At 46.2% G+C, this 27,501-nt stretch overlaps 1 protein-coding gene across 1 annotated transcript in view; it reads left to right on the top strand.

Moving 5' to 3' along the window:
- The window catches only part of atp7a (ATPase copper transporting alpha), a 67,614-nt gene that overhangs the window by 28,119 nt on the left and 11,994 nt on the right, over positions 1-27,501 (top strand). Inside the window, exons 9-17 of the mRNA XM_084332272.1 lie at positions 519-741; positions 17,410-17,643; positions 19,302-19,393; positions 19,991-20,118; positions 20,772-20,926; positions 22,442-22,576; positions 23,098-23,292; positions 26,103-26,285; positions 26,982-27,186. Coding sequence (XP_084188398.1) covers positions 519-741; positions 17,410-17,643; positions 19,302-19,393; positions 19,991-20,118; positions 20,772-20,926; positions 22,442-22,576; positions 23,098-23,292; positions 26,103-26,285; positions 26,982-27,186 — 1,550 coding nt within the window. The remainder of the gene's footprint in view (positions 1-518; positions 742-17,409; positions 17,644-19,301; positions 19,394-19,990; positions 20,119-20,771; positions 20,927-22,441; positions 22,577-23,097; positions 23,293-26,102; positions 26,286-26,981; positions 27,187-27,501) is intronic.

Raw genomic sequence — 27,501 nt, 5'->3', positions numbered from 1 at the left:
TAGTCTCTGCGATACCGGTGTTACTCTGATCAGGTATCCACCAAGTACATTACTTGCCCACCGCACCCACCGGTGTATGCTTTTATTCATTTTTTTATGAATATAAATTAAATGTGTTAACGGATGTAGACGGACAGACACAGCGGAGCAATGTAGCCGCATAACGTTAAAGATCAAAGTAAGCACTCTACAGATATTGAGCATTTTGTAAAATGTCCGGTGTCACCGGTGTTGTCATGAGTCATAGGAAATTCCATGTGTGTGTTTGTCTCTGCCTACAGTATGTTTGTTCATGTGTAAGAACCTGTTGGAATGTTGCGTAACGTTTTTACCGCGTGCCCTTCAGGACTAAAACAATGTCACACCATGAAAAGGGGTCCATGTACATCACATTACAACATCGCAAGACATGAGAGTATACTAATAACAGTCTTTAAATTGCAACGTTTCAAATACATGACCGATCTGCAACCATTTCCAAAAGGCACGTCTCGCTCTCTCTCGCCGTTTACTGTCAGGTGGAGGAAGTCGTTCCTGGTGAGCCTGGTCTTCTGCGTGCCGGTGATGGGCATGATGATGTACATGATGATCGTGGACCACCAGATCACTATGACTCACCACCACAACGCCACGGCGGAGGACCACCAGCGCTACCACTCCACCATGTTCCTGGAGAGACAGCTGCTCCCGGGCCTCTCCGTCATGAACCTGCTCTCCTTCCTCTTCTGCGTCCCGGTGCAGGTAGGTCGAGAGAGACACAACTGTGATCCTGCTCTCTTTCCTCTTCTGCGTCCCGGTGCAGGTAGGTCGAGAGAGACACAACTGTGATCCTGCTCTCTTTCCTCTTCTGCGTCCCGGTAGGTCGAGAGACACACACAACTGTGATCCACTCCCCTGAGGCTAGATGTTTTTGAGAACCAATCATTCTAGTGATGATGACACATAAAATTAATATAGCTTTAGAATTCCAAGACATTGCATGGAATGTTTGTGTAGTTCTCGCGTCTTTCAACATAGCAGCCATTGTTTTGTATGGCAATTGAAGACAGTGGTTGCTATGTGCAAAACAACTGGTTGATATTTTTATGACTGAATCTTGTAAATATGTCACAGTAATAACGTGCTTTTCCAGTGTTTTACCTGCTCTACCACTGCACAAACTAGAAACTTCAAAAATGGTTACAGGCAGCCGTGTTGGAAGACTGAGAACTACACAAACATTCTGTGCAAGGCATCTATTCAGAGGAAGCATTTGAAAAATCCTGAAAGCGTAACAGGAACCTACTATACCATTATGAATGAATAGCACGTCTTCAGATGATTGTCGTTAGAGGCGAGAGAAGCCTTTGTTTTCACCACAACAAACACACACGTGGAATTTCCTATGACTCATGACAACACCGGTATTACCGGTGACACCGGACATTTTACAAAATGCTCTCTGTAGAGCGCTTACTTTGATCTTTAACGTTATGCGGCTACATTGCTCCGCTGTGTCTGTTAACACTTTTAGAAAAATGAATAAAAGCATACACAGGTGGCCATGGGCAAGTAATGTACTTGGTGGATACCTGATCAGAGTAACACCGGTATCACAGAGACTACCGCAACAAACACACACAAACCAGGGGGTGTTGACAATTGAATCAACCAATTTGTAGACTCCTTTACATAAGCCTACTGCGAGGGGCAAGTGGACTGGCTTGAGTTAGACGCGTGCTTAAAGAATTCAATGTCCAGAGAGCTCTTATAATTTTCGATATGCCAATCCTTTTATTGACTTATCAACCAAAATATATATACAAAAACTCTTTTTACTAATAACACTGACCGCCGACCAATACGGCACATCTCGAACACGGTCAAAAACTGTATGGCTATTCCCCTTGCGCACCTGGGGCTCGTCACCCACTGATCAGTATATATGGGTAACCACCCCCTGTGGTGGTTGCCATGGTGACTGATAATGCCAAACCTCTGCACCGTGAGTTAAAATAAAACTAAATAAACAGAAGGGCATTTTGGCTCCAACACACCGGCCCCTAATTGAGAATGGCAGGAGGCCAGGAACAATTCAAAATAATATTTACATAATGGAGCCAATAAATGTATACAAAAGAACTCAAAAAACAATTATTTGAATTAGAAGCTTTAAATTGCAGCTTCTTGAAGCAAGCAAAGTTTAGTTACTGGTCTATCCAGTGTGCTCGTTTTTGTCTTCACTCGTGCAGAACGCACCAGTCCTTTCCTGTCAGGATAGGTCTCCAGGACTCTTCCAAGTAACCAGGAACCACGTGGAGCTGTAGCGTCTGCGATCAATACAATGTCTCCAGGGACAAGACTTCGTCTCTCCTTACTCCACCTCTGCCGCTCCTGTAGCAAAGGTAAGTATTCTCTCAGCCAGCGTTTCCAAAAAAGGTCTGAGATGTATTGGACTTGTCTCCATCTCCTTTTGAGGTAGAGGTCAGACTTCTCAAACAATCCAGGTGGCAAGATTGGAATTCTTTTCATTGTGAGAATGTGATTGGGAGTGAGAGCTTCCAGATCGTTGGGATCTCCAGACAACTTAGTTATGGGGCGATCATTAAGAATGGCTTCGACTTCACACAGCACTGTATGAAATCCTTCGTCATTCAAGGTTTGCTGGTGTAGAACTGATGTTAGTATTCGTCGAATCATCCGTATGATGCGCTCCCATGCACCTCCATGATGAGAAGCTGTTGGTGGGTTGAAGCTCCACTGAATTCCTTCTTCCAGAAAAGCTGATTGTATTTTGCTGTGGTTTAAAGCAGCGAGAGCTTCCCTCAACTCTCTTTTAGCACCAACAAAATTGGTTCCATTGTCCGATCTTAAATGAGAGATGGGTCCTCTTCTACAAACAAACCCGCGTAGAGCATTTATACAGGAGTCCGTATCCAATGAATAAGCGACTTCCAAATGGACTGCTCTACTTGCCATACAGGTGAAAATGACTCCATAGCGCTTTTCAACGGAACGTCCCCTCTTGACCTCAATCGGGCCGAAATAATCAACTCCAACATTGGTAAATGGAGGAAGATCAGCAACGATTCGCTCTAGAGGCAAGTCTGACATCTTCTGCTCACCCAACTTTCCTCTATGGCGTTTGCAGAAGACACAGTCAGACAGGACCTTTCTTGTTGCTGCATTGGCACTAGTGATCCAATATTTTCGGCGCAATCTGGAGAGAACATGGTTTCTCCCACCATGACCCATCTGTTCGTGGATGTGCTTTAGTATGAGAGTCGATACATGGAGGTCTTTCGAGAGGATAACAGGATGTTTAGATTCCTCAGACATTGCTGCCCTACTCAACCTCCCTCCAACTCTAAGCAAGCCATCCTCCAGAATGGGGTCCAGTTTATAGATGGGACTGTCTTTCTTTGCTTCACCCTTTCCAGATGTCAACACAGCAAGTTCATTAGGGAACCTTTGCTGTTGAGTGAAGCGAATGATGGCAGACTCAGCTGTAGAAAGATCATCTGGTGTTAAGTTCTGGTTTCCCAATGCAGCTCTACTTTGTTGCATTTCCTGTTCCACTTTGTCTGCATCTTCATGACTCAGTTGGCTTCTTTTACGACTCATCTCCAATAGAGTCTTTCGTAATTTCAGGATCCAAGCAACGGACCTTTTCAACCTTTTCCAGTCAGAAAAGTAGGTGATCAGTTGGTGTGTGGCACTTGGTGCATCGACAATTACTGCGTTGATGGCGAGATCCTTTTTGACCTCAGGGTCATCAGCAGCAATGTTGTACTCCAAGATACTATCTGGCCACTCTTCCTCTGGTTTCCAAAGAAACTCAGGGCCTTCAATCCAACTTCTGTTGGTCAGCAAATCATCCACCGTAACTCCCCTTGAGGCTTTGTCAGCAGGGTTCTGAGTGGTATGAATGTACCTCCACTGCGTGACTTCAGATGTTCTTCGGATGGTAGAAATCCTATTTGCCACAAAGGTGTGAAATCTCTTGTCTTCATTTCTGATGTACTTTAAAACTGAAGTACTGTCAGTCCAGAAACAAGATTTCTCAAGGCAAAGCTGAATTTCGCCTCTGAGCATGGTGTCCACACGAACAGCAAGAACAGCTGCAGTGAGTTCCAAGCGTGGAATGGTGACTTGCTTTAGTGGGCAAACTCTGGCTTTACCTAACAGAAAAGAGACATGACACCTGTTGCTGTTGTTCCATATTGTTAGATGTTCCGATAATCCCAGTGAGTGATGGATAGACGATAGTGTCCTGCGTTGTGTACTTTTTTAATGATCCCTCTGGTGTGCTCACGGAAACATCTGATAATCCCAGGCAGAATGAACACCTCACACGATTCAGTCGACAATCATCAAGGAGAACTTTATTCAACCAGACAGGGTAGTTTTACAGGAATAAAGTGGTCTTCCTTGACATACGCAGCTTGTGATAAGGTCCAGTGATTTAAAGTTCATTTGATAAAGTCCGTTAATAAAAGTCCAATTGATCAGCTCCTCATAATCCTCTCTCTCTCTCTCTGTTATTTCTCAACTGAAGATGAATCACCCCCCCCCCCCCCACCTCCTCCTGCTCCATCCTTATCTTAGGAATGCTGTTGTGACTGCTAGGCACCGGGTCGCCTAGCGACCTGCTCCAGTCTTGCCCTACTTACGCTATCTGAAGAGAGGGGTCACACCTCTTCTCTGCCATGCAGAGAGTAACTGTTTTGCTCATCAACATTAATTCATATTATAATCACAGACGAATCACCACAATTCTTCAGTCCCTCCTTTTGATTCGACAGAACATATGTTCACTTGATTATACAGGATTAATTATTCCCCTAAATTATACCAGGGTTAATCAATAGATTCCCCCCCCCCCCCCCTAGGCACCTTTCACTATCCTTACAGAGGTATCATTTCCATGGGCACCGAGGCCCCCTGTAAACGCCGTAACCGAGGCCCTGTTCCCCCCAACAAGACGCGCTGGATCAGGCAACGGACCAGACTGACAAACACCAGCACCACTGTCAGCACCAATACCATGGGCGCGGCCAACTGCATTAACATGGCTGACCATGAGCTCCCCGACAGCCACGCGAAAAAAGAGGACCCCCCAGAGCCAGAGGCCGGGGAAAATTGGGTCGCCATCTTCCGTATCAACTCTATCTGCTCCCTGAGGGGTTTGGAATTGTCTGGTATATAGAAACAACAGGTCGTGTTCAGGACCCGGCACAAACCTCCTGCCTTAGCATAGATCATGTCCAAACCCATCCGATTCTGCAAGGCCACCTGACGCATTTGCACCATTTCCTCATTGACCAGACCCAGAGCTGCCTGTGTTCGATTGGCTAAAGCCCCATAGGCTCCCGCCAACTTCCCCACATCCCATGTCAACAGCTCCACCCCCACCCCTGGTAACAAGAACATTAAGAGATCTTCCCCCACCCCGTGCTGTGTTACCAACCCCTCTATCGATCCTGACACCTCCTCCCTCCTATACCGATGACTGGAGTGCTGACTCGACTCGCTGGGGAGACCAACACCATGGATTCGCTCAACTGACTCCCAGGTCCGGTGCACGACCACTCCTGGGAGAACAAATGCCAGATAACAGGTGCCACTCCAGTCCTCCGGGAGGGACGTATATGCCGTCATTCCACAAACCCAGAACGCATTCTCCAAGGCGTGCAGGCCTCGGATACCTTTCGGTATACAGCGCGTGGTCTTCACACTACACAAACTCGTACCCACCTCCCTAGTCCCCCCCTGCCTGGACAGACAATAAAACCCCCGTGTGTTCTGCGCTAACGACACCGGCACCTGCTCTCCCGCCCATACCACCCCTGGATCATACTTGGCGTCTACCCCCAACCCCAGGCCCTCGGCTGGCCGAAGCATGGTGGAGACCACTGCCCGTTCCAACCCGGCCTCCGTTTTCTGAGAGAGTCGTACAACCTGATCTTGCATGGTAGAGGAGTTGAACGGGACAGCCATCTGTGGCACCCCTGTATGCTGAGATAAGGGTATCTGCATACAGACATAACATTCCTTGACGTTCACTGTGTCAGCCACTTGATGTGCCCACTGGAGGGCGCTGTTGTGCAACACTGGTTCCCCCAGTGCCACCAACACCACCAATAGACTCCCAAGGAAAACCCTCATGTTAACTCCCTGTAGTTGACGTGTAGAACGACCTCACCTCTCTAAATGGAAAACCCTGTCTCGTCCCCCCCCCCCCCCCCCGTTTTGTGGAAAGACCGGATAGCTCTATGTACCTCCTCACTCTAGAGCCTAACTGCACTCTCACGGTCTGGACCTTGATTGTCACTAAAGGGTTTATCAATCAACACACACGACACTCCACATGGTCGTTGACTCTGGTTATCTTCCCGTTCGATCTTCGGATGATCCCTGGATTGTCTCTGGATCATGCCCTCCTGTGCCCCCCCCCCCCCCCCCCCCCCTCCTGTTCGGCGGGGACCAACATGGTCGCAGGATTTGTTATCGTCGCTCTCTCGATCACCACCCCCGGGGCCTCTAGCACCGCTAGCCATTTTCCCCACCGGGCAGCTGTGACTTGGGAGGCCCGGTTCATGGTCAACAACGTGTGCACCGCGTGTGGACACTTCACCACTATGGTCTGATCCAGCACCAACATCAACACTGTCTGCACTGCCAGGAATACCGCCTGTACCGCTCGGAAACAGGGGCCGAAACCCTGTGCCACGGGGTCTAGACAAGCGGAGTAATAACCCACCGGTCTTTGGCGGCCACCATGCTCCTGGGTCAACACAGCCGTCATGTACCCATCCTTCTCTGCCACGTACAAAACATAGGGTCTACCCGCGTCTGGGAGCCCCAAGGCCGGAGCCCTAACCAAAGCCCCTTTTAGGGCCTCAAACGCGGCTCTCTGTTCCTCGTTGAGTTCAACCCTCTCCCTGGGCCCCGGGCTTCCTTTCAACATCTCCGTGAGGGGCTTCGCGATCGTCGTATAACTATCCACCCATGCCCTGTTGTAGTTACACATTCCCAAGAAGGACCGCAAATCCCGAACCGTTTTGGGGACCGGCGTCTCCCGGATGGCCTTGGTGCGGTCTTGGGTGATCTCCCTCGTTCCCTGAGAGATCCTCTGACCCAGGTAGATCACCTGTTCCTGCATGATCTGGGCCTTAGAGAAACTCGCCTTATGACCTCGTGCCCGCAAATGGTCCAAGAGTACTCGGAGGTCCCTCTCATGCTCTGCCTCACTGGTACTAGCCAGCAAAATGTCGTCCACATAATGGACATAGGCGGACGTGATGGTCGGCGTCTCCAATAGGTGGCGCCGCAATGCCTGATGGTACACCGTAGGAGAGTTGTGGAGACCCATTGGTGTCCGGAGGAACTGGTACTGCTCTCCCTCGATGGTGAAAGCGAACCACGGTTGAACCTCCTTCGCCAGTGGCACACTATAGAAACCCTGTGTCATGTCAATCACTGAAAACCAACAGTGTTCTGGTTTCAAGGTCCCAAAGATTGTGGACATATCTGCCACCAATGGTGTCAACTTGTCGACGCTCTCGTTGGCCACTCGAAAATCTACAGTCAAACGCCACTCCCCTGTCGGCTTTAATACCGGCCAGGCAGGGCTGTTAGACGCGCTGGGGGCCTTCTTGATGACCCCCCGCTCCTCAAAGATTTTTAGAAGCGGCCGTATCCCATTGAGAGCCTCCACGCTCAGAGGATATTGTCTGGTACATGGCGGTGGTTTTCCCGTGAACCTCACAGGTTCCATGTCCAACAACCCACAGTCGTTTTTGTCCGCGGCCCATATTGCATGTTCTGCAACCTCCGCCTTCACCAGGCGTCTCAAACGCCAAATCATCTTTCCCCCTTGGAACTCGATGGAAGAGTCCAAGGCCATCAACACGTCCAACCCCAACAGCGGCTGGCACACCGGCCCCACCCACACCCGTGTGTGCAGGGTTTTGGGACCCACCTGCAAGGAGAACAGATTGGTCTGTCTCAAATAGATTCCCCCCCCCTCAGCTCCTCCTGCGCGCATCACAGTATCACTCAAAGACACCCCGGTACCAACCATGTCGGAACCCGGGACCGCTGTCAATTCCGCCCCGGTGTCTATTAAAAAGTCAATGTCCTTTTGTCCATTCATTGCTATGGTAACGTACAGGCCATCTCCCCGTTGGGTGACTGCAGCCTGAAGTGCGCGGAGCTGGGGAGGGATACTCAAAAATGGCCCGCCGCTGGTGGCGGTGGCGGTGTCTGAGTCGAAGCCCCCAGCAACACGTCTCGATCCGCCAGGGGGAGGGACATCAACCTCTGAAAATCCTGTAAATCCCGGAGGGTCAGGCCGGTCCCCAGAGGGAGGGACGTGGCCCCCGTGACCACGGCTGGCTGTGCCCTGGCTATTGCGGGTGGTCCTCGGGATCTAGGGCGGCGGCCCACGTCACACTCGCGTGCTAAATGGCCCATCCTCCCACAGTTGTAGCACGACCCCCACTCCCAGCGGGACCCCTCTGGGCTCGCCCTCCCACGCCCCGGCCAACCCTCAAAACCCCTCTCCCAACTGGGCCCCTCTGGGCCCACCCCCCGTGGCCCCACCCGACCGTCCGGACAGGTGGCGGCATCCGGATTTCCGGTCAACACTCGAACCTTGGGCTCTGCAGCATCCTTCATGATCTGCAGATCTCTGTCTAACCTACACAGTGACTCCACTATGGCTCCATAGCCTGCCCGCCCCCAGGTGGGAGTGGACATGATTAAACCGTTTTGCAGCCGAGGTGCCACGGCTGCCACAAACGTTTGAGTCAACACTGGGCACTGTTTCTCCCCGATATTAGCTTCTGTAATATCATCTATGCCACTAAACCTCACAAAAGCGACCCTGAATCTGTCTTCGAACTCAATGAAAGACTCTGCCTCTCCTTGGCGACAGGCCAAGATCTGGGTCCAGTCCGCATTGACCCGGGAGAGTTTAGCTATCCATTCCCTGACTGCATCCCAACCTGCGTTGAGGTCCTGCCCCTCCTCTCCCAGTGCCTCGTTGATAACCCCGGTCAGATCCTGTCTCTCTCTTGTGGAGAGACGATGACTGAGAATGGCCAGGGCATCCCATGGGTGAAGGGAGTAAATCCCTCTTAATTTATTCAATTCATCCCATGCCCCCAGGCCAGCGGTGCGGGGATGACGCACCTTCTCACACCACCTCTCAATATATTCTGGTTTGGCCGGAACATAAGAGGTGTGCACTACTCGCTCTCCAGCTACAGTCTTGGGCCGATGTATCTTTAAAGGCCGCAAACTTTTGGGGTGTGAAGTGGAAGGTCCCTCTCCTTCCTCTGATTCACCACTACTATCCTCAAAGATATCCACGCCCCCAGAGGGAGCCAGATCTCTCCCCTGCCTCCCACCAGCCCCCTGCACCAACCCGCGTTCACCACTGGAGGGAGCCGGAGATCCACCCATTGCCCCTCTTTCACCCGGCTCTACCGTCTGGGGAGGCACGCTTGTCCTCCCAGCCCCATTCTTGTGGTGACGAATGGTTTCCGCCTGTCTCTCAACCTCCTGCTGTAATCTCAGCAGATTCCCAGCCTGCGTTTGTCTGATGTCATCCAGGGCGCGAACCTTCTGCTTCTCAGATTTCAAGAGACGATCTGCTTCAAGACGCGCGACCTCAACCATATTGCGTCGCGCCTGGCCCAAAATCACAATGGCCCATATCAATTTATCCTGAGCCTCCGAGAGACGAGTGAATTTTCCCCAGGCCTTCCTAATGTCGTTTAATTTCCAATTTCCTCTCTCATCTGGCACTACCTGGTATTTGGACACGATCGTCCCCACCACTGTTTCCAAAGCCATTTTCTCATGAATATATTTGGTCACACTCTCTTTGATGGCCTGTATCGACACATCCGGTGGAGCTACCCCCCCTTTCTCTCGCGTAGTTTTTTGTTTTGTCTTGCATGACTTCACAAGTGCGATCCAAAACTATGTCTAGAGTGGGAAATAAAATTAAAAGAAGAATACTCTTATCCAAAAAAAAGAAAACCACACTGCACCAGCAAAAACCGCAGTTGCCGATGACTTATTAGAAAAACTCTTACATACAACAGAGCTGTCCGTCGCCCTATACCCTACGGGGCTGTCTCCGTCGCCCTGGAGCTGTACGTTGCTCTATACCCTACGGGGCTGTCCGTCGCCCTGGAGCTGTCACGTCGCTCTATACCCTACGGGGCTGTCTACCGTCGCCCTGGAGCTGTCACCGTCGCTCTATACCCTACGGGGCTGTCTACCGTCGCCCTGGAGCTGTCCACGTCGCTCTATACTACACACGGGGCTGTCTACGTCGCCTCCCGTCTCGTTAAACTCAACCAAAAATAACAAGGAAAACCTCTGTCTTCACAAACTTCAACATTCATCAAGTCTTATGATCACAATGGGTTATTTATTTTACGTGTGCTTGTTCACAATGCTTATCTTTGTGTTGGCATGTGAGATTAAGCCCATAAATCAGCTTACGTTTAGAATTCTGGCTTCCTCCCACGCAGCAACATCCGGCTCACGGCTCCAAGTTTGTTAGATGTTCCGATAATCCCAGTGAGTGATGGATAGACGATAGTGTCCTGCGTTGTGTACTTTTTTAATGATCCCTCTGGTGTGCTCACGGAAACATCTGATAATCCCAGGCAGAATGAACACCTCACACGATTCAGTCGACAATCATCAAGGAGAACTTTATTCAACCAGACAGGGTAGTTTTACAGGAATAAAGTGGTCTTCCTTGACATACGCAGCTTGTGATAAGGTCCAGTGATTTAAAGTTCATTTGATAAAGTCCGTTAATAAAAGTCCAATTGATCAGCTCCTCATAATCCTCTCTCTCTCTCTCTGTTATTTCTCAACTGAAGATGAATCACCCCCCCCCCCCCCACCTCCTCCTGCTCCATCCTTATCTTAGGAATGCTGTTGTGACTGCTAGGCACCGGGTCGCCTAGCGACCTGCTCCAGTCTTGCCCTACTTACACTATCTGAAGAGAGGGGTCACACCTCTTCTCTGCCATGCAGAGAGTAACTGTTTTGCTCATCAACATTAATTCATATTATAATCACAGACGAATCACCACAATTCTTCAATATCTTCAGATAGGTCACAGTGCCATATCCACTTTCGCTGGCATCAGAGAAGTGATGTAGTTGACCACGAATGGTTTCTCAAATCTGCCGGCTTGAGGCATCTTTCAACTTTGAATGCCATCACTCTTTCCAGGTCTCTCAACCATTTCGTCCACTGCTGTTGGAGAATTGGGTGAATTTGATCATCCCATCCATAGTTCCTCCTACACATATCTTGCAGTATGAGCTTGGCTGGAAGTGTGAGTGGGGCAAGAAATCCTAAAGGATCATAGATTGAGCTGACCATCGATAGAATCCCACGTCGAGTATGAGGCTGTTCTTTGAGTGCCAACTTGAACTTAAAAGTGTCTATCAACACACCAATGAAGTCCAAGGGCCCTCTCCACTGGCAGTTGGTCTCTGTCGAGATCCAAGTCAAGCAAATTCTTGGATCGGTCTTCCTCTGGGATGGATAGCAGCACTCCACGGTTATTGCTAATCCATTTTGTCAAATGGAAGCCTCCTTTTTGACAAACATCTGTCAAATCCTTGACCATTTTAACAGCCTCCTCTTCTGATGGCAAGCTCTTAAGACAGTCATCCATGTAGAAGTTGCTGTTGACCGTGTCAAGTACCTCAGCAGGGAAACTGTTGTGGTTATCTTCTGCTGTCTTTCGGAGGGCATGACAAGCACAGCTAGGAGAAGACACTGCCCCAAAGAGATGCACAGTCATCCTATATTCTACCAGTTCTTGGGATACGTCGCCGTCAGGCCACCACAAGAACCGAAGAAAATCTCTGTCTTTCTGTGCCACATTGACCTGATGGAACATCGCTTTAACATCAGTCATTAAGGCTACAGGTTCTTGCCGGAAACGTGTGAGGACTCCTAACAAGGTGCTGGTGAGGTAAGGGCCTTGTAGAAGCTCCTTATTGAGAGATTTTCCTCTATACTCTGCTCCACAGTCAAATACGACACGCAGATTGCCCTTCCTGGGATGGTACACTCCATGGTGTGGAATGTACCACACTTTTCCATCACACCGTTCCACTTGATGTTCAGGAACACGTTCAGCATATCCTTTACTGATTACGTCGTCGAGAAAGTTGGTGTATTCTCGGTGGAACTTCTCATCTCTCCCAAACTTCCTTTTCAGTCCAAGGATGCGTTGCCTAGCAACAAACTGATTGTTTGGCAGAGACACTTCTTTCCTTTTAAAGGGAAGCTCCAAGGTGTAATGTCCATCTTGCAGTTTGCATGAATCAGTCATGATTTCCATGAACTTCATATCATCCCTCGACATTTCCTCTTTGTCTTCTGATGACCTTTCATTAAAATCATGGTTGTACTGATTGTTCAGCAACTCCTCCAGATTTGTTATAGAGATCCTATTAACAATAGCAGCGGGGTTGACATTCTCACTCCGCTGCTCACTGTAGCCTGATAGGGGACCATTAACGACCCACCCCAATAGGGTCTTAATGGCATATGGCCCATTGCCATGACTATTCACAATTTCCCAAGGTTCAAGCAATTTGGAGGCATTGGTACCTATCAATAACTCCACATCAGCTTGAATCAGAGGAAGGGCAACCCCATCTAAGTATGGCCACTTAGCCAACTCCTCTTGGCTAATGATGTTACTCGTGGTTACAGGCATCCTCTTCTGGGTGTAGACCTTGGGCAGGTCATAGAACTGTTTCCCAGTGAGGCTGGAGATCTCCAAGTCTGTCAGTATGTAGCTGGACACAGATGCCTTTGGACCCATGGTATGTAAGCTGATTTGTGTTTTCCTTCCTGTAAGGTTCAGCCTTCTCATTAGGGATTCTGAACAAAATGTGTCAGTGCTGCCTGGATCTAAAAATGCATATGTTGTGATGATTTTGTCTCCCTTGCTGGACTTCACCTGTACAGGCAAGATTGACAGAGTCCCATTGCTGCTTCCGGCCCCTGTTTGTCCACATGTTTGCAAAGAGATCTGTGCGTTACTCACCGAAGGTTTCTTTGGCTGGTTTGTGTTGCTTGCTCTCTCCTTCTGATTAATATGAAGAACACTGGGATGGTTTTGGCTGCACACCTTGCAAGTCAAGCGCTTCTCGCAATTCCTGCTAAGATGTCCAATGCGAAGGCAGCCAAAACAGATTCCTTTTTGCCTTATAAAAGTAATCTTGTCCCTGTGTGTCTTCTCCTCCATCTGAGGACATTGATCCAGAGTGTGATTTTTAGAGCAACATACACAAGTGTTGGTGTTGTGAGCAGATTCATTTCTTTGCTTTGCAGGGGTTTCGATGGTAGTAACTGTGGTTGCAAAACTGTCTCCTTTGAATTTGGGTTTAATTTGTGACTTCATTCTGTTCATGTTCATAGGTCTACTTCCTGTACTTGGTGGTGTATTTTGAATGTCTCCGAAGACTGGGTCTGAGACAATCTTTACCTGGCGCTCAATGAATGTGACAATATCCATGAATTGTGGTCTGCGATGGTGTTTTTCCATTATCGAACATACAGAGACTCTCCAATTCTCTCTGAGCTTGTATGGAAGCTTTGAAATCAATACTTTCATGTTCGCTGGCATATCGAGTTCCCTCATGTACTGGACATTCTCCATAGCATTACAGCACTCCCGAAGGAAAAGAGCATAGGCTTGAAGAGATTTTATGTCTTCAGCCTTCACTAGCGGCCAGTTGAGCATCTTCTCCATGTAAGCTGCTGTGATTTTATATTCATCTCCAAAGTGTTGTTCAAGTAGGTACTTTGCCATATCATAGCCTCTGTCTGGAGCCATGTGTTGACAGCTACGTACAAGCTCTTTAGGCTGACCCCTGGTGTACTTCTCCAAGAAGTACAAACAATCACCTCTGTTTCTCGTGTTTTTCTCCACACAATGAACAAAGGCTCTGACAAAGGTTCTGTACTGCAGAGGATCCCCATCAAAATATGGAATCTCTCTTGGTGGCAGTAAGTGAGTTGTTTGCTGCTCCACTAGCATTGCTGTTATCTCATTTTGCCTTTTTAATAGGTTACATACAACTGAGGTTTCATTGCTTTGGGGTGAAATTACAGTTGGGGTCGTTAGCTGCACAGGAGCTTCCATGTGAGTTGTATTGTCCTGTGCTCCATCCCAAGACACATGTTGTCTTTGTAAAGATGGCGGTTGTGTTTGAATGGGAGTTGGCTGTAACAACATAGATTGTTGTCTTTGCCAAAATGGGGGCTGTTGAATGGGTGTTGGCTGCATCAAGTGCATAGGTTGTTGTATTTGCCAGGGTGGTGGTTGTTGAATGGGTGCTTGTTGCTGTTGCATAGCTTGTGGTATTTGCCAGGGTGGTGGTTGTTGAATGGGTGCTTGTTGCTGTTGCATAGCTTGTGGTTTCCATAGTGATGGTTGTTGCACATGATTGCGGTGCAGATGGTTGCTGCAGTTCTGGTGGTTGCATAGATGGTTGCTGTGGTTCTGGTGGCTGCATAGATGGTTGCTGTGGTAGTGATGTATATTCTTTTGCATGAGGATTGAGAGTGACTGAGGGTTCCTTTAACCTTGTTCCTTTCCTGTAGTAGGAGTCCATTCCATCGGACTGTGTGAGTGAAAGAGCTTGGTGACTGGGGGATTGTAATACTGCTATTCTTGCGTTGGTAGCTGCCAATTGTGCATCAAGCTCCATCGTTTCCTTTTTCTTTTTCAGGATCTGTTCCTGCTCTTCCAGAGCGTGTTTATCCTTTTTCAGGGCGTGTTTCAGGATCTGTTCCTGCTCTTCCAGAGCGTGTTTATCCTTTTTTAGAATTTGTTCCTGCTCCTCCAGAGCGTGTTTATCCTTTAACGCTGCAGCGCGGATCACAAGTGAAGCTCTATCTGCCTCGGCCTGTAAGCGAGCTGCTGAGGTAGAAGATCTGCTGGACCTGCTGGACCTGCTGGTACCAGACCTTGTGTGACCTTTGTGAGCAGATTTTTTACTTCCCACATTAGAAATGCTGTCATTTGGATTAATTAGATGTTGCACGTCCTCCTCATCCTTATTAACACTTTCCACATTAGAAATGCTGTCATTTGGATTAATTAGATTTTGCACATCCTCCTCATCCTCATTAACACTTTCCACAGGTTGTGTCATTTTTGTCCATGCATTCATGTGATCAATAAAGTCATTGACATTGATCATTTTGGCTTTGAACCAAATGTCATGTTTTCCCCTTTCCTCAGGAGGTACTATTGGCAACAGAGCCTCCTGGTTTGCTTCTGCTTCCTTGCATATGTGGAGATATTGCATAAATGCGCATTGCACCTCCTGTTTGCATCCACTTTGCATTAACCCCAAAATCGTTTTTTGCAAGTTAGAAGCCTTGTTAAATTTAGATTTATGTAATTTATGTAATGTGTCAATTTTATCCAATAGGGCTTTTGGTGTTAATTTGCTCTTGCGTTTTGTGACCTGCTGATCGGTATCAACATTGTGTGTGATTTGACCTGTGTCCACCTCGGACTGTGTTTCAGCCACTGTGGGTGTGGGCTGTGACTTTTCAACCAATGAAGGTTCTTTACAATGAGTTTCAGCCGTGGCTGGCTTTTCAACCATAACGCTGGTCTTTGTTGGATTCTGAACACCTTTATCAGAATTCATATCAGCAATATAAGACCAACAGATTCAATATGAAACGGTACCTTTGGTTAAATCACAATAAACAAACCCACAGTTAATCATCACATGACGTTCTAACCAAACCTTGACACACACACACGAACGGGTTGCACAATCATATACCACCAATGCATTGGAATTTTCCCTTTTTATATTTTTCTCAATTGACCCTGTGTGCACACATTTGTTTTTTATATGGCCATATAAGATATACCGGTAGCGCGCTACATACCTGTTCGTTGCGCAGCGCTGTCGGGGCCGTTTGACTTTATTCTTTGAACTTCGAAAAGTCTTCAAACAGCGCTCCTTGTCCGAGCGCTATTCAACATCAAACAGCGCTCTTTGTCCGAGCGCTATTCAATAAACTGCTTGCGCGCAGGACAGCTCCCTGGTCCGTTCCCTCGCCCAAATGGTGCTGGGGCAGGTGATGCCGTCCGCTCCTTGACGGTGGTACCGTGGACAGCTCCCTGGTCCGTTCCCTCGCCCAAATGGTGCTGGGGCAGGTGATGCCGTCCGCTCCTTGACGGTGGTGGGCAGCTCCTCCTGGTCCGTCCGCTCCCCGACGGAGCTGGGCAGAGACACCTCCTCCCGGTCCGTCCGCTCCCCGACGGTGCTGGTGCTGGGCAACTTGGTCCAGATTGTCCACGTTCCGCGCAATTCCAAGCGAAACGGTGAACCAAAACAGCTGATCACACGTCCCGCTGATCAGCTGTTGAATCTTGAGCGCAGAGCGCGCTGTCTCGCTGATCAGCTGTTTGAATGAATCTTGAGCGCCGAGCGCGATTATCCTCTTCTTCCAATAAGTAACAAAGGCAATTGTCCATTTCAAACGAAGAGCCTTAGTTTTTGACTAATGTAGACTCCTTTACATAAGCCTACTGCGAGGGGCAAGTGGACTGGCTTGAGTTAGACGCGTGCTTAAAGAATTCAATGTCCAGAGAGCTCTTATAATTTTCGATATGCCAATCCTTTTATTGACTTATCAACCAAAATATATATACAAAAACTCTTTTTACTAATAACACTGACCGCCGACCAATACGGCACATCTCGAACACGGTCAAAAACTGTATGGCTATTCCCCTTGCGCACCTGGGGCTCGTCACCCACTGATCAGTATATATGGGTAACCACCCCCTGTGGTGGTTGCCATGGTGACTGATAATGCCAAACCTCTGCACCCTGAGTTAAAATAAAACTAAATAAACAGAAGGGCATTTTGGCTCCAACACAATTCAATTCTGATTCTTTAGGATTTGATGCATCATAACATCTTACATTCTGACCATGGTTTGAGCAAGTTCAGAGGTTTACCATACCAATCGAAGCAGATTCATATACTGTAGTTTTATTTGCCATATGCAACAAGTACAATGGGATTATTACTCTTATGCTGTGGAGCATAAAGGAATAAAAAGCAACAATTAACAGAACACCTGCCAACAGTCGTATGCGGGTATCTGCAGGTTTCAACAAGTTACATTTAAGACCTTGAATTTCAAATATTAAAATGTAATACCTGTTCAAATTAAATGTAAGACTTTAATAACATTAATTTAATACTTTAAGACATTTTAACACCCTGCAAGATACCCTGATCTTGGCTGGTAACGGGCTCCTCGTGAACCTGGGTTTTACCATCTGTATCGTCTCTCACTCTCGTCTCTCTGTCCTCAGTTCATCGGCGGGCGCTACTTCTACATCCAGGCCTACAAGGCTCTGAAGCACCGCTCGGCCAACATGGACGTGCTGATCGTGCTGGCCACCTCCATCGCCTTCACCTACTCGCTGGTCATCCTCATGGTAGCCATGGTGGAGAAGGCAAAGGTCAACCCCATCACCTTCTTCGACACGCCGCCCATGCTCTTCGTCTTCATCTCCCTGGGACGCTGGCTGGAGCAGATCGCCAAGGTGCGGGATCATGGTCCTATCTCAAGCTCCACCCTCTTTTCTTTATCAGGACAGGGAAAAGAGGATGGGAATGATAATTCAACAAGAAAAGATTATCTTTGTCATTTCCAATTCACAATAGTTATGGGACGGCAGCACAGAACTCCACTGTGCCGTATCACTGTAACAAAACACCTCTGCAACCAAATAAGTTTGAAAGAAAAAAAAATCACTTTGAATTGCATGTATACATAGTATCACAAATAACCAAATATTACACTTGTCTAAACATTTGAGTTATGTTCAGTGTTGTAGTTATCAGAAAGGTAAACGGACTAAATATTGTCTGCGTAAAGGACACCATACCTTTATGGCTGCGTGGACACAGCGGATAAATACGGCTCCAGAGACACTGTGAAATGTATGTTCTTTCACTTAAGTTTGTAAAGTAGGCTAAAAAGGATAGAGGGAACAATTATAGAACATTATTTATTCAATCATTCTAAAGGGGAAATTATACAAGAATAAGTAGCAGCGGTTAGTTTACTCTTTTCGCGGAGATGTTTTGACCGGGGAACGTTGTCCTACTTTCTGCTTAGGAGTGTTTTTAGACTAATGGCCCGACCCTCATTTCCTATGTAAGAATGTTTGGATGCAGAGGACCCGAATAGACTTGTGTACAATAGATCAGTCCGGCATCACATCGCAGACTATTTTTGTCTCTTCCTTATTAGGGCACAAGTATCTTGTTTTTATTATAAATATAAATGAATGTGGGGCTGACTTATATGCGGGGGTGTATACAGGGTTTGTTCACAATCTACAACTTTAGAACAAAACAAACGGAAGCGAGTCATATTGAACGTCATCAAGTCCCAGAAATAGTCCTTACCCCTTAGCTTTAGGTCACCCGGAGATTCATAAGCGTAATATTAAATGTCCAGGCATGGAAATGGAGACATATCCTGCAGTGGAAGCTGAACTGGGCCTGAAAATTTATCAAATGTGACAAATGCTCAATAACGGGACGTTTAAAAAAAAAAGTGATAGCTTGACATTCATTCAATCTATATTTCAACTCAAGAATTTGTTGAGGACAAGCCTTCATTTTCAGTTATGTCGAGCATACATAGAAAATACAATAAATATTGTAAAACATAAGTATATATGATCAATTTAAGACAAATGCAGGTTATGGTGGTAGGATTTAAACTGAACAAGGGATACCAAAAGATTAGTTTGATGGTTATATTCCATGTGTCAGGAGCACAGAATCTAAAAGCAGATTTCCCAAGTTCAGTACAAACTGTGGGTGCTTTAAACGTTTAAGCCAATCATTGGATTGTGTACCATAGGGTCCAGATGTTCACTGCAATAGCAAAGTGAGATCATTTGTGCAATCTCTAATTATGGCTTCATGTAGAAAGGGTTATGGTTATGGTATCACCAGTGATCTAATGGCTGCATGATATACGGAATCTCAGGGTGTACGAGTGGAAGCCGCCGCATGCCTATAAATAGAACAGTTTTTATATGTGACAAATTAAATAATGATCTACAGGGAAATGGCCTTTGTTTTCCCCCAAAAGTAGGCATGATCGCAGGTAGAGATGCGTGGGTCTGATGTATAAATCAACATTCAGCCATTTTATTCATGACTTACTGTCTCTCCTACCCAGAGCAAGACGTCCGAGGCCCTGTCCAAGCTGATGTCCCTGCAGGCTACTGAAGCCACGGTGGTCACTCTCAACAGCGACAAGTCTGTGCTCAGGTACCCACTCTATACTGCTTTTATCAGCTGCGACCAGCAGCTCTTGTCGGTTGATCGTTCGATTGGTCCACAAAAATGGACCAACCCCTCTAGCTGCCACAGGTTTTGCCCTACAAGGCTGACATTTGACATGGAGGTCGTGTGTGTTTACAGGCCAATTGGTTAAATTGGGGCGTGGCAATGGGGCGTGGCAATGGGAGTGGCCCATCACAAAAAGGTCACAGCTATTGCAAATTTGTGCCCATTAATTTTAGGAACCACTTTGAGCCGTCAAAGTTTGAATAAGATTAGAGCAACTGTTTGCATTTGACATATCAGAGGCAATCTCTGTCTGACGATGAAGTTCAAGTGTTGTGAAGGACGGGTACTCCAGAAACAACACTACCACAGTGTAATAAACCCCAGTAACCCCTCGCTGTATAGAGAAGGGATTTGTTTGAGGGATTAACCCTTTCAAGTGTACAATCTCACATGCAAGATTAGCATTTTCTGACGATGATATTACAAAGTCTACGCGCTGTTGAAAGTTAACGAGTTCTAGAGTTCCACGACTTTATAGAATTACTAACGGGTCTCTTATGTATCCGTGGGTCGCAGTGAGGAGCAGGTGGACGTGGAGCTGGTCCAGAGGGGAGATGTGGTCAAGGTGGTGCCTGGAGGGAAGTTCCCAGTAGACGGGAGGGTGATCGAGGGACACTCCATGGCAGACGAGTCTCTCATCACAGGTGGGTCACAGGGAGTGAAGCAGAGTCATGAGTCTCATCACAGGTGGGTCACAGGGAGTGAAGCAGGGTCATCATGAGTCATCACAGGTGGTAAATGGTAAATGGCTGCTTTTGTGAGTCACAGGGAGTGAAGGGTCATGGAGGGCGTTCAGATTACAGGCAATGAGACTACAAAAATGGGTTAAGTGTGGTTCAGCTACAATGTCATTGAAGTCTCCCTTCAAGTGACGCTTGCACGCCGCATGAACGATGCTTGAGATGGTGAGTGGCTTGGACCTCAGGGGGTGGGTTCTCAGCATTTTTTCCCCTTCTACTTATATATTTTTTTAAGTGAATGATAGTGTGTGTAATGTGCGTTTATGTAATGTGCGTTTATCCTAAATTCTATTTAGAATTATATTATAAGAATGATGACAAAAACATTGTTATGTTTGTAGCCTCGTACACCAGTTACACAATGCTGTCTCGAGGAGGAGGGTGTGTTTTCACATCGCCGACTCCCATTGAAGATCATTTCCATTGATATATAAGAGGATAGATACAGCAATACGGTGGCAGATCGAGCAGACCCGTCTCTCTCAAAGCACCTGAAGCAGCCTCAACTCGACTATTATTCTAACATCCTGACCTGCTCTGCCGCTCTGCGCCGCCAGGCGAGGCCATGCCGGTGACCAAGAAGATCGGTAGCTCGGTGATCGCCGGGTCCATCAACCAGAACGGCTCTCTGCTCATCAGCGCCACCCACGTCGGCATGGATACCACCCTGTCTCAGATCGTCAAGCTGGTGGAGGAGGCGCAAACATCAAAGGTCAGTGACGACCGGTCGTTGCGGTCACAGTGTTGATTATGTACAATATGCATCATTCTGTTCTCTGGAAGAGTGGTAATATTTTGAATGAGTTAAGTGTTTTACAACTGAGAGCCACCGTGGAATATCATTCACTGGAGTATGTAGCCAGGATCCTTTAGAAAGTTACTTTCCACTAAAGCAAGTTAAGCAACCACTTTACCTCCAGGCCGTGAAAGGAGGAGGGGAGAGAAAGCGGAGGAAAGGTGGGATAGAGGAGTGTGGGGGGATGGGAGAGAGTGGATGAGGGGGGGGGGGGGAGAGTGTGGGGGGATGGGAGAGAGTGGAAGAGTGGATGAGGGGGAGCGAGAGTGGAGGAGAGGGTGGGGAAAAGCCACCACAGATGTCTAAGGGTAGCTTAGGACTTGGAGAAGCATGGGGACAAGTAGGAGAGAGAACAGTGTGAAAGAGAAGTTAAGACCAGTGTGAAAGAGAAGTTAGACCAGCGTGAAGAGAAGTTAGACCAGCGTGAAAGAGCAGAGTGAAAGAGAAGTTAGACCAGCGTGAAAGAGCAGCGTGAAAGAGAAGTTAAGACCAGCGTGAAAGAGAACAGCGTGACAGAGCAGGATGAAAGAGCAGCATGACTGAAGTGCAAAATGGCTGAATAGCAGGCTTTTTTTATTAATAGTTGTGTAGGAAATGGTCAGAGGTGTGTGGATAAATATGCATGTATGCAGATACTTACATATTTTTCTAGATTTGTTTTTATACACCTTGTAACAAAGGTAGCAGACTGGGGTAGGTGGAAGGTGCAATACGGTTGTACAATTAATCAAACAGTCAAGAGCTAAATCTCCCCGCAGGACAATGGCCAGGAGCATTTATTTAAGCAGAACAACATTTTTTAAAAGAACAAAATCATACTGGCTCCCATTGGAGCACCTAACTACCTTTACTGTAGTCCAGTCCCTAACTAGGCCGGGCCTCTGTCAACTCACGGTTTTAAGATGTCTCCCAACAGCTCTCAACTTCCAAGACACCCTCTGAGGTTCTTTGTCTGTCCTCTTTGAGAGGCATGCTGATTGCTTAATTATTAACAGCTGTGTTTGTGAAGCTGTCAGTCCTCTTCTCCATTGGGAGGAGCCAACAGGCAGGAACATAGAAGCCATCAATCACCATTCCCCTCAGCCCCTTACAACCTAGAACAATAATATTTTCTTTATTTTTATTTTCTTTATTTGTTTATTTCTTTCTGGTTTCTAGAGGTGGGCATTTTATGTTTATTAAAAAAAAATTTGTCTACTTTCTTGGTTTTAATATTATTATTTTATAAAAATAAATATATAAAATACAATTAGTTTAAAACGGAATAAAAAAAAAATATTGAAAAAAAGCAACCACCATACGTTGAGTCACAGCCACGGTTGACAGTGAAAGAGAGGGTGAGCAGAGATGGACTGTCTTGTCTCTTGCATCATAGTACTGTAGCAAACTGGGCTCAGTCATTTGACCTCGCTCTGACCTCTCTGCCTCCAGGCTCCCATCCAGCAGTACGCAGATAAGATCAGCGGCTACTTCGTGCCCTTCATCATGGGCATCTCCCTCCTCACCCTGTTCTCCTGGATCCTCATCGGCTTCGTGGACTTCCCATTGGTCGAGAAGTACTTCCCCGTGAGTACTCCCCTCTCCAGCTTTATGTCCCGCCTTCCACACTCACTCCCATGTCTTATTGGCATCCATTCATGTCCACTTCCTAATTTAAAACAATTGGACAAGGAAGGTTATAAACTTAAAGGTAATTACTAATTACCTTTATTAACTTTTAACTGTAATTTGACTGTTCTGCTTCATGTATGCCCCTTTGTAACTATTTGTTTGTGTTTGAATTATTTCCCTTATCTCATCTGTGATGTATGTACCATCTCTCTCTTTTCTATTTATTTTATTCCAAATGTTTTATGTTATCGCCTTTCCCTGTTACACTTCGAGGGGACCTTTTGTCCTCTCACCAAGCCGTCATTGAAAATAATTATTTGTTCTTAACTGACCTACCTGGTTAAATAGATTAAATAAAATTAAAAGCTTTCATTATCAATGACCTTTTGCCCGTCCAGTTCTTCGTAATCAGAGCAGGTGAAGGTGATACTACTTGATGTGGAGCTAACGCGTCTCTTATCCACCCCCCTCTGCAGGGTTACGACAAGAGCATCTCCAAGACGGAGGCGGTGATTCGCTTCGCGTTCCAGGCCTCCATAACAGTGTTGTGTATCGCCTGCCCCTGCTCCCTGGGCCTGGCCACCCCCACGGCCGTCATGGTGGGCACCGGGGTGGGAGCCCAGAACGGCATCCTCATCAAGGGAGGCGAGCCGCTTGAGATGGCACACAAGGTGAGTGACAAGGAGCGGTCATCTAGATTAGATTAGATTCACGTTATATTTGTCATACAGCACAAGTACAGTACAACGAAAAGAGGTTTGGCATCCAACCAGAGTGCAAATGTAGCAGTAAAGTGCAACAGCAATTAAACTGGGTATAAAATATATAAAATGTAGTTATAGAAATCACCATCTGTCCCATCTCTTTCCTAGGAGAAACATGACAAACATACATTTGACTTTAGTTACAACTCTCTACTACTACTGCTGGCCACACTTCAGGCTCTGCCAAGAGAGGTCTGGAGAAATTCACAGTATAATACGTTACTAAACTCCAACCCACAGTCAGACTAAAAGTAAACAAAGTGCAATGCCAACTAGGGCTCTGTTTGACGGCATGGCAGATCATACCTTTAAATACCGTAATTTTTTCGCACTATAAGCCGCACCTGAATATAAGCCGCAGGAGCTAAATTGAATGATGTGTACATATATAAGCCACAGGTGTTTTAATGTTTAATTACAGTCTTCCCACCAGCATTGGGACACAATACTGTCGGACAAATAACAAGAATTAACTCATTTACAAGTTGTATTAAGTTTAGCAAATAAGGGAACAGATAAATAACATTTCAATGCAGTCAAAAAAGCAATATTTCGATTTTTACATTTTCGGGTTTGGTCACGTCGAGTCACATATAAGCCACACCGTTATATAAGCCGCAGGGTCGAAAAATGGGGAAAAAAGCTGCGGCTTATAGTCCGAAAATTACGGTACCCTAAAACCTAATATCTTCACTCATTAAAGGAGATATAGGCGGTATAAGTTTGTTTGATTGGATGTTGTTGTTTTAGCTCCTGCCCCTTACCGGAACGAACGTCTTATCGGTGTCAAACGTCGATTGACATTGTGATTATCATTTACTGTCGAAATATAATCGTCGTCCGCCTATTGATCCTTTAACCTTTATAACTGTGTTTGACCTAGTCTTATTTTATTTTTTTTATTTTTTTATTATTTTTTAGCATTTTTTACAGCTTTATTTTGGTCACGCAGGACCGACAGAGGAGAGGGCGAACGGGAGGAAGGTGGGGAAGACATGCGACAAATAACGACGGGAGCTGGGATCGAACCCGGGTCGGCCGCGTAGGTGCGCAAGGCACTATGGTATGCGCCACGAGGGCGCCCCATGACCTAGTCTTATTTTTGCCGTTGTGTTTTGTGAATTTGTATTTATATTTCCTCTGTCTATTTTGTAAAGCACTGTGGACCAGACCATACCTGTGATTAAAGCGCTATATACCCCACCCTAACCCTAACCCTAAATCACTTGACTTGACTCCAACCAAAAGTCTATATATAGCCTCATCATGTCTCTCACAGGCATTAAAGCGTTCCGTCTTGAGACGGATATCCGTCAATTTGATTCCGAGTTCCGTCATTTGATTCGGAGTCGTGACGGATTTTAACCTGAGCCAATCAGAGGCGTCAAATATCATGAAAAATGGAATTTTTTTCCTACCGCGGCCGCGCCAAGCATAGTCATTGGCGAGCAATCGGCAGGACGCAGCGACTTGAGAGACCGGATTGCGTTAATAGTTCATCGTCGGAAATGTATAATAATCGCAAGATACATTCAGACAGTGTTGGATGAGATCTAACTAAATGGATTTATGGACACATTTATGCCCGGACCACAACGCTTATCGAAGGGTTAGCGGCGGCGCGGCAGCTCTACCGGTGAGTCTCAGCCTGTTGTTATGATATGAAAATGTAATTGTAGTGCTGATACGGGTTGTCTTTTCCTTTTAGCTAATGCTATTAAATATAAATATACAGTGGAGGTTAAAATAAGAATGACTTTGCCTGAAAAAAAAGTTCAGTCAGGAGATGTTTTGACGGAGATGACTCATCCCCGTGGGAATAGACTTTACTATAAATCATAGGCTGTTATACGCTACATTCTCTTTAAACATATAAATGTTACAGGACACAAGTAATAGATTTAATCACTTTTATTCTTTTAAACTTGGTCTGACCGACCTTCAGCATACATAGACCATGAACAGGCAGTAGATCCAGTAGTAGAAACGCATGTCAGAAAACACGAGTGCTTGATTGATTGATTGATTGATTGATTGAAAATTGTATTAACAGATTGCAGAATGGGTACAATACAGTACAGCTCAATACACACAATTGTTAAGGGGATGCAGACCAGAGAAAGACGTTTGTCTTGTTTACATCAGGGTCCCCCATTTCTCCCCCATGCTCCTATTGTCCTAAATGTTACAGGACAGTTTTAAAATGCTATTGTTTTACTGTATTTGCCCTATACACAATACATAATTTCAACTATACACAATACATAATTTGAACTATACACAATACATCATTTGAACTACTGTATAGACAATACATAATTTGAACTATACAATAATACTGAATTTGAACTATACACAATACATACTTTGAACTATACACAATACTGAATTTGAGCTATAGACAATACATAATTTGAACTATACACTATACTGAAAAGTTACAGTATGTAGATTTGTTTATTTGTATGACAAAGTCAGTCAACCCTTGCAATCAGTTTCATTTAATGAATTGAAAACAGCATTGATATTACGTAAAAGCAAACTGGCTATCGAAAAGATGTTCAAAATGATCTAGTTCCCTTAAAACGCTAACGCTATTAAATAAATATATATATAGTGGAGGTTAAAATAAGAATATGACTTCGCCTGAAAAAAGTTCAGTCAGGAGATTTATTTTTTGCTTTAATCCCTGGACTCTCATGTCTCTCTCTGTGCAGGTCCAGACGGTGGTGTTCGACAAGACGGGGACCATCACGTACGGCGCTCCCAAGGTCATCCAGGTGAAGATTGTGGTGGAGGGTAACAAGATGCCTCGCTCCAGGCTGCTGGCCATCGTAGGGACCGCCGAAAACAACAGTGAACACCCTCTGGGGTCGGCCATCACCAAATACTGCAAACAGGTCAGCCTCTGCCTCAGCTGTTGTGATTGGGTTGTTGTTGTTGTTGGCACTTGCTGTCTCTCTGTGGCTCCATTTACGGTCTTTATTTCACTGTTCCTTTCTAGTAATGAAATATTGAGGCTTGCCTCGGAGCCACAGGTATGGTGTCTGTTATCATGTCAAACAGGCTTATTTAAACAGGGCTCTAATAAGGAAGATCGTTTTCCTTTTAGAATGAGTCAAAACTCTTTATGAACATCATCTTCATTCAATATTACACTTAATAATCCTTCATATTATCTATGGTATATATATAATTCTGGAGCATGTTATGTATATATTTTACATTTGATATCGAATAGTATCGGAATCAAATCACGAGGTCCCTGGTGATTCGCACCTCTAATAGAGGCCATGCACGGAATGTTTGTATAGTTGTCTCTCTTCCAACATGGCCGCTTATAACCCCTGTTAACCACTTTTGAGTAAATAATTAGAAAATCATGATATTACTGTTCCACTGCGACTTGTTTACAAGATCCAGTAATAAGACGCCCAATTATAAAATGTCTGTTGATTTCTATTTCTCATATATCGACAACATAGCAACCGCTGTTTTGCACGGGAAAACCGATTTCGACACAGATGGTGATAATTCAGTGTGAGGCCTCTGTTCACGTGTGTGTCTCCCCCCCCCCCCCCCCCTGTGCACTGCAGGAGCTGGGCACGGAGTCCCTGGGGGCGTGTACAGACTTCCAGGCCGTGCCCGGCTGTGGCATCAGCTGCCAGGTCAGCAACACGGAGGCCCTGCTGCGGCAGGACGACAGCGACAGCGACGACAACAACCAGCGCAACGCCATCCTGGTCCAGATCAGCGACTCCACCGGCTCCCACCCGCTCATCATGGACCCTCAGCCACTCAGTACGTCCTCCTTAAGTCCGCCAGCTGAATACCCTAACACTTCAATTAATATCCCCAGGCTTTTATTTGCAATAGTTTAACTCTAACCGGTCTATATTTGGGACCGGCGTCTATATGGGACGGGCCTTTAATTCCTTTCGCACAAAACTGTTGCTCAGCAAAGATGGAAAATACTATAAAATATTTGTATTTAAACTAGTATGAATAGAATAGAATAAAGTACTTTATTGATCCTGATGGAAATTCAGCACCACAGATTGCTCACTATGAACATTCAGGTAGTGAAAAATCTAAAATAAGCATAAGAGTACACAG

This window comes from Notolepis coatsorum (genome assembly GCF_963971535.1).
Source record: "Notolepis coatsorum genome assembly, chromosome: 16".
NCBI lineage: Eukaryota > Metazoa > Chordata > Actinopteri > Aulopiformes > Paralepididae > Notolepis > Notolepis coatsorum.
Note: the sequence above shows the minus strand (reverse complement) of the source record. Positions and strands in the feature narration are given on the sequence as shown.